Source organism: Olea europaea, chromosome 7 (genome assembly GCF_002742605.1).
Source record: "Olea europaea var. sylvestris chromosome 7, O_europaea_v1, whole genome shotgun sequence".
NCBI lineage: Eukaryota > Viridiplantae > Streptophyta > Magnoliopsida > Lamiales > Oleaceae > Olea > Olea europaea.
In genome coordinates, this window is record NC_036243.1 from 14191762 (window position 1) to 14199234 (window position 7473).

Consider the following 7473-nt stretch of genomic DNA (forward strand, 5'->3'; position numbering starts at 1 on the left):
TCCTGCTTTCCAAGAAATATTTTGCCTTCCAGGAGAAAGTCTGCCTTCCAAGAACCCCATGAATCGAACCCGTGACCTCTGAATTGCCCGCCTTGAAGAACTCCGTCTTTTGTATGTTCATTGCATAAAGACAATCATCCAATTATGCATTGCAAATATTTTTTTGCTAACCATGAGTGTCTGGACCAATTTACGCGAACTTCAACTAATCCACAAGATCCTGAAGTTTGCAGTCGGATACTCATCTCAGTGACCCTGAGAGGACTCAAAATGGTGACCATTGGAGAGCAAATCCAAGGTCTGATCACTAAGCTACTCCTCAAGGTTAATTATGCATTGCAAAACTTTCTTCGGCAAGCTGTACTCATATGTGCTCTATGTAGTCCGCAAAAAATTGTATATTCGCAGAATAATTTTACATATAATTCATTTTAAATCTTGAACTTACAATCATGCAGTTCTATCATTCTTTTGTGGTTAAATATACATTTTTCTTAGCAATCTTAATGCTAAGTAACAAAAGATCAAATCACACAATACTATAAAATAAATAACAAATTTTTGTACCAATTTTTAATGAATTCAATTTAGCTGTTTGTACAACTTGGTGTACAATAAAAAAAAATCATGGCCCCATTGTTAGGAGTCTGTACACCACATAGCAACACTCTAACGGACCACTTGACATTATTTACACCTAGGTGTAAATCCTGTTATACATATAGAATAATCCAAATGAATTAATCCTGAGGGGCAATTCAGTAACCAAGCCTTGAATTTGCTCTCTAATGATCACCAATTCGAGTCCACTCAGGATTACTAAGATTTGTACCCGACTATAAACTTCACGACCTGTGAAATTAGTCGAGATACCCGTAAACTGGCTCGGGTACATGATCATCAAACAAAAAAAAGAAAACAAAAAGAAAAAAAAAAAAAGAAAAAAGAAAAATCCAAATGAATTTGGCTTATTCTAAACAAACAAATGATCTCAGTTCTGATAATCAGAAATGCGATGTTAAGAAACAATCTAGCCGTTTGATTGTAAAAATTTGAGAATCAAAGATCATGACAATAGATGCTAGTTCAACAGGTGAAAAATGAGAAGTTTAAGAACTAAGAAAATAGGTACAATCCACCAAAAACATTTCTAATATCGAAAAACCCACCAAAATAAGGCTCCAAAAGAACCAGCATAGCACATCATAAGCATAATTCCCTTTGTTCCTACTTTATTGATCCAAAACCATAATAAACAGAAGTGTCCACTTATGGCTTGAGGGCCAAAGCCAACCCTAATTTGGCGCTCTTATCGATAGACTTTGTATCCACCTCAGTCGAAACAGTGATGAGAGACTTGGGACGCCACTCATGCTGGAGCAGAGCACTTGCCTTCCCGAAGTTGTTGACTCGGGCCTTCACCGTAGTCAATGGATCCAATGAATGCTGGGTGCCAACGGTGATGGTATTCTCATTGGTTGAGAAGCTATGGGTCGCTTCGGCACCTACAGCAGTGTTGGTCAATAGGCTCACCGTATGATAGTATGTCGCACTTAGAGTGTCAAATTTGTCATTCCTGAACCAACGGTGTACATTCAGTAACTTGGTTCAAAAGGTTAGTCAAGCAAACAGGGAAGCAAATCCAGGACGTTGGAAAATGTCCATGATAATGAAAGATGTAACTCACTTGTAAATAGAAATTTTCTGATAAAAATATTTTTATACCAGATGACAATCAAAAGAACCTTCTTTCTAATGTTAATGTGAGGCTGAGCCTAATCATATACTACATCTATCACCTTCGATGCCAGAGCACCAAGACAATAATGGGAATTCATATAACTATCAACTTGAAGATTCAATAGGGGTCCATTTTGTGCGTGAGAAACAGAGACGTGAAATCACCATTGTGATCTTTGTCGTTATTGTTAAAGCTTCAGTATCAAATGAATCTAGCTGTCACTTTGAGGATGGAACCACTGTAGATTTCTTTGCGCTTCACAATTTTTTTAGTTTCTTTTTATGGATTATACTCAACCCATGACCAGTTAAGATGCCCATTTCAAGTGAATGAAAACTTTCATGGTGCTAGGTAGTAGTACCACAAAGTTATCTCCTAGAACAGGGATGACCAGCAGAAACTACCAGAAACATTTAAAATTTCTCCAGCAATATATTAAAACCACTCACAGAGTCAATGAAGCAATAAGATCTGCATTTGTGAAGCTTGCTCCGAAGTTGTATTTAGTAAGAGCTCCTTCCTTGCTGTCAAATGACACATCAGTCCCCACAGCAAGAGTATTATTTCCCAGAACACCCGAAAAGTTTACAATGGGGTTAGCTGTCAACCCAATGCTGGAGCTTATTCCAGCATAGTCATGCAGGTATTGAAGTTCCAACTGCCATGACAAATGTGGAAAAGGAATTACACCACACTTGCACTCCAATCAAAAAATAGCTAAGAAATGCCAAATAACCGAATTCTCAATTTAATAATAATCAATTAAGAAAATACTTGCCTTTCCAGACCTTTGATCGGGAACTCGGAAACTTAAAATTGTCTTCAACCCAGGAGCAGGTTCATCAATTGTGACAGTGGTAAACAGCTGGCATTCGTCTCATAAATCAGTTATACAATTGAATCGGCATACATCCATTCAACATCATCCAATAATTTGTATGTGAGAATTGAGATTAACAGAGCCAAAATGCTTGGTTTCTAAACAGAGAACAGAAAATCACAAATTAAGAGTCAGCGAGAGTCCATACGTTAGAGCTTGTGTCTACTTTAACATCGGTTGTAATATTCTTGTGCTTCAACTGAGTATTTACATCAGCCAAAAACAGTTCACCTTTCTTTGTTCCCGAGGAAGTTATACTCTGAAACCAGAGAAAAAAAAAAAAAAATTGACGTTAAATTTACTCCAGCCGAAAAGTTTGATCAAACACAAAATCCAACCAAAAACTCACTTCAATCTTAACTAATCAGAAGAACAAAAGTAGAAATGTGCAAAAATTAAGGACTAAAGTCAAGAAGGGAAAAACAGAACACAGAACACAAAATTTCTCAAGATTAAGCCAAGAAAAGGACTACGGCACTGTTGACTACAAGCTTCACTAGATTCAAGTTACATCCTCAAAAAATTCTCAAGCAGCACTCAAGCAACAGTGTTTTCAAGAATGCAAGTAAACAGTCTTACAAGACTTTCCAGAGAAAATCTTCTGAACTTCCAGAACAGAGAAAAATTGTGAGACAAAAAATGAGTGAGCGAACTTTTCTGATAGAGTGAAAACTAGTAAATGTAAAACTGAAAATATGCGACTTGCAGTTGCAGGAGAGTTATTTCGCAGCTGCTCTTCCATGTGGATAAGTTTCTAGTTTCAATGTTAGCAAAGTGAAGGGGCAAGTCAGCTTGAAAAATCTCATGTCATGGTCGTTTTCTTTTGGATTATCAGATTTAATAACTAGCTTGAGTTACAACTTATGAAGATGTGGAGAAGTAAAGAAAAGTTCATGCTGACATCATCCATCAAAATCCACAAACAATATTGGCCACAATCTTTAGGAAACACTATACAACCCTACATGGAACTAACAAAAATCTATTCTTGAAAACTATGTTGGGAAATCTATTCTTGGAAACTACATTGGGCTCTAATCACCAAAAAAAAAAAAAAAATAATAATAATAATAATAATAATAATAATAAAATCTAAAAAATTCTATTCTAGAAAAACACATTTGCAATAATCAGATGGGAACTCTATACAAACCTAGATACACTCAATGATATTCTATTCTAGAAAACAGTAGGCAAAAAGGGTTTCACAACTGCAAGATTGGTAATATGTCTTCAAGAGCTCCAAAAAAGAAAATAATAAGAAAAAGATATAAAGAAATATGTTCCATCTCTATGTTAGTTAATAATTATAGATTTCGAACCACTTCATCTAACTAGGAAAGAGATAAATTTATTTAATCAAATTATCTTCAACATGCCTCTCACATATAGGCTAAATTCATTTTCTTAATAAAGGCCCATGCACAATTTTTCAGGAAGGAACTGCTGCTTTGTGTTGAGCTTAAAATGCTAGAGCAAATAGATGGGATATGTTTATTTATTTATTTATTTAAGCTGCCAACAAAATAACAATGTTGCACCAATAGAAGTAGACATTTTATCTGAGTATTCGTTATCCAAAAACAGCCTTTACTCAAAATTTGAATTACTAATACTGAAAATATCAGCGGAACAGAAAAATTATACATATTCCATTTCATGAAAACATGAAAAAGCACTGAATGAACTAGCACAAACAGTAGCTCCCAACCAATTTTCGCTTCCTAGTCAGCTTCTAACTTAACTAGTAATCCACAGATTTATCAACCAACAGCCAATAATTAAAAAAATAAAAAACCAGAAACTCGTAAAAACAAATGCTCGCAACAATATACATTTCTGACAGTATACGTACATCAACAATGCTTCCAGAAACGAACACAGGCACAATATAACAAATTACTAAAATAAATCAAAAAAATTACCACTCCAGTGGGAGAGTAGGTAGTGATGGTGAACTTCTGGTCGCTCTGGCAATCCCTGTATAAAAGATCTATTTACACCAAATAAACACAAATCAAAAATCATTTTACTCGAATCTGCAAAAAAAATAAAAATAATAAAAATAAAATGAAACCTCTAGCTCTCTTGCCAATATCAGAGTAAAGTCCTGGACCCTTGCCCATGATTCTAAAACCTAAAACTATAAAATCAAAGCCTTGAGGGAGAAAGTGTATGTATGTGTTGTTTTGGACTATCGGAGTTGTATAAATGGTGGAAATGCCCTAATTTTCAACCTCAGTTTTTCCAAGGAGATGTTTTTGGAGAAGTATTAGCCGTCGATGGGGATTGCTGGCTGCGGTTGTGTTTGGGCCGTCGATTTTTTTCATGAGAGGGAGATAGATTTAAAGGGTATTTTGGGGATTTAAAGGACAGGGGTCCTGAGAACGTAGTTTTGGCTACTGAATTTAGCGTTCGCTTGCATGATAAAGAATTTCTGAGAATCGTGTTTCTAAAAATGATATCGTGCTTGTTTGGTAGGAATTTTGTTAATTGATTTTTTGACCATTAGAGATAAAGTGGGTTCTATTTGTGAGAAAAGAACTCAAAAATAACAGTTGAAATAGTGAAATAACGATCAAAAAATTAATGTTAATTGGATTAAAATCTAGACCAAACATGCTCATCATTAAGAAAATGTGAAATGATTATTTAAGGTAGCAAGAGAGAGATCGCGTGTACTTTGTTTTTGTGGTCTAATGTTTCGACAATCTAGACGCATACATGGAGACTTTTCCTATTAAAACTTGCCACTGCTCTATACTTTCTTTCAATTCTGGATTGTATCTTTAGTCTGGATCTTGTTTCACATCAAATTTATTAGTTGATGGTATCAAAGAGGATGCTGAAAATATGGGATCAACATCTACAACAATAATCAAAGCCCGATTTTGTGCTTAACTTGATTTCAACAATAGTTTTTATTCTGTTAATATAATTGTAATTAGGCTATAAATCTTCAATTACATTTTTTGTATTCCTTATTTCATGCTCTCGGATTGTATATAATTAAAGTACATATAGAAATGAATATGTGTGGATTTAAATCTTCAAAACCTGAGTAGCGCAAATCCTTTTTATGGTATCAGAATCACAAATCTCTAATGAGTAACATATCCTTCAATTCCTCAAATGGCTGCATCCCTGCAACTAACTATGAGTTTGCTATCATCACCATCAACGTTGCCACCACCATAAATGAAAAAATTACCCCTGCCACCTTTCCTCAATAGAGAGCCCAATTTGAAGCACTACTAATTGGTTATGATCTCATCGATTTCGTCACTGGAATCTCCAATATCCAGCCATTGATGTAGCAAACCCCACCACCTCCAAAGCCGCAAACTACCTGTTGACACATAAAAATTCAACCCAAATTGAACAGCCCAAAGAATGAAGCCCAATTGGAGGATCCCCAAATCAGATAGCCCAAACAACGAAGCACAATCAAACAATTCAAGATGAAGGCCCAAATAGGGAGATTTAAGAACGCGGTAACACCATCGTCCAAGTTTACAAGTCGCCCAGAATCTGAGCGAATGGAGTGCCATGCAGTCGCCCAGAGCTGTTACTCTATTCTCGCCCAAACCTTCGAGTCGCCCAAGGTCTTAGCAAACACAAAGTGTTGTGGTTATCAAGAAGTGCAGTTATCAAAGTAGTTATTAAAGCAGCCCTATCACGTTCCACGGTTCAAGGAACTTAATTGAAGACGGTTGAACGACAAAGAGTAATGACAGTAGTTAGAAAAGGTAGTTCCATGACAAGTTGGCCATTACGAGGAAAGTGGGCAGTTATAGAACGATCCAACAGTTTTTAGACGGTTGATCACAAAGAGATCATCCAGGGAGTATAAAAGGAAGGAAAGACATAGAGCAAAAGGACCGAATCAAAAACTCTCGAATAGAGAACATGTAATTTTAAATTTCTTAGCTTAGATTTAAACACTTTTTTCAGTAACTCGTGTGTTTGCGCCCCTTGGAGGCATTCTGTTTTTAATTTCCGATTGTAAAGTCCTTTTAATTGTTAGCGACTAACCCGCGCGAAACAATTTGGCACGTTGGGTGGGACAGTGGTGTTTGTTGTTGAAAATACAAAAGGTGAAACAATATGCCTCAGAGATCCGATAAGGAAGCAGCAAGTCAGGGAGGAATCCAGTCTGTAATCAAGCGATATGAGGAGCAACATGCCTCTCCACGAACAGATGCACAGAATCAGAGCAGTAATAGTCGTTACGAACCAATGACAGAGTTGAGTCCTCGAACCATGTGTGCACTACTTGGAGAACTCACACAAGATGTCGTTGAATAGGTAAATCTTCGAAGTATTTATAATATAGAAAGATTTACCCAAAATGAGAATACACATTATGACAACATGGCCAAACAACTAAACACTTTAAATGAACAATGAATAAGTTAGTAGGCCAAATATGTCAACCGGTTATGCCTCTTGCAAACCACTTTCAAACTAGGACAATTGTGAGACATAATCCCTCAGTCCTAAATCCGAATCAAAGGGTAGAACCACTTTCTGGTCCCTCTACCTCAAACCAAGGGGTGGTGCAGGGCCAAATCAAAACAATGGTAGTGGTACGCCTAATTTGGGAGGTAATCCAAATGTAAGAGATAATGTCCTAAACAATGGATAGAATACCCCACGTGTTAATGAGGGAGTAGATGTTCAGGCTAATGGTAATGGCCCTAATCATAGTAACTTCGTTGCCAATCAAGGACCAAATATCAGGCCTCATGCAAATCAACCGGTTAACCAACCTTTAGGAATTCCATATGACCCCAACGTCATGTTGAGGAATCAGATTATGGAAATCGTACAGGATCAGATGGCTTTTGGG

General features: G+C 36.5%; 1 protein-coding gene across 1 annotated transcript; it reads right to left on the minus strand.

Annotated features, from left to right (window-relative positions):
* Nucleotides 1–1018: 1018 nt before the first annotated feature.
* On the minus strand, nt 1019–4854 carry LOC111397091 (mitochondrial outer membrane protein porin of 34 kDa-like). The gene is made up of 6 exons (XM_023023823.1): nt 4699–4854; nt 4547–4614; nt 2770–2880; nt 2520–2606; nt 2191–2399; nt 1019–1576 (listed from the first exon to the last, which is right to left on the minus strand). The coding sequence occupies exons 1-6, from the start codon at nt 4745–4747 to the stop codon at nt 1270–1272; spliced, it is 831 nt and encodes a 276-aa protein (XP_022879591.1). The 5' UTR covers nt 4748–4854; the 3' UTR covers nt 1019–1269.
* Nucleotides 4855–7473: the final 2619 nt, after the last annotated feature.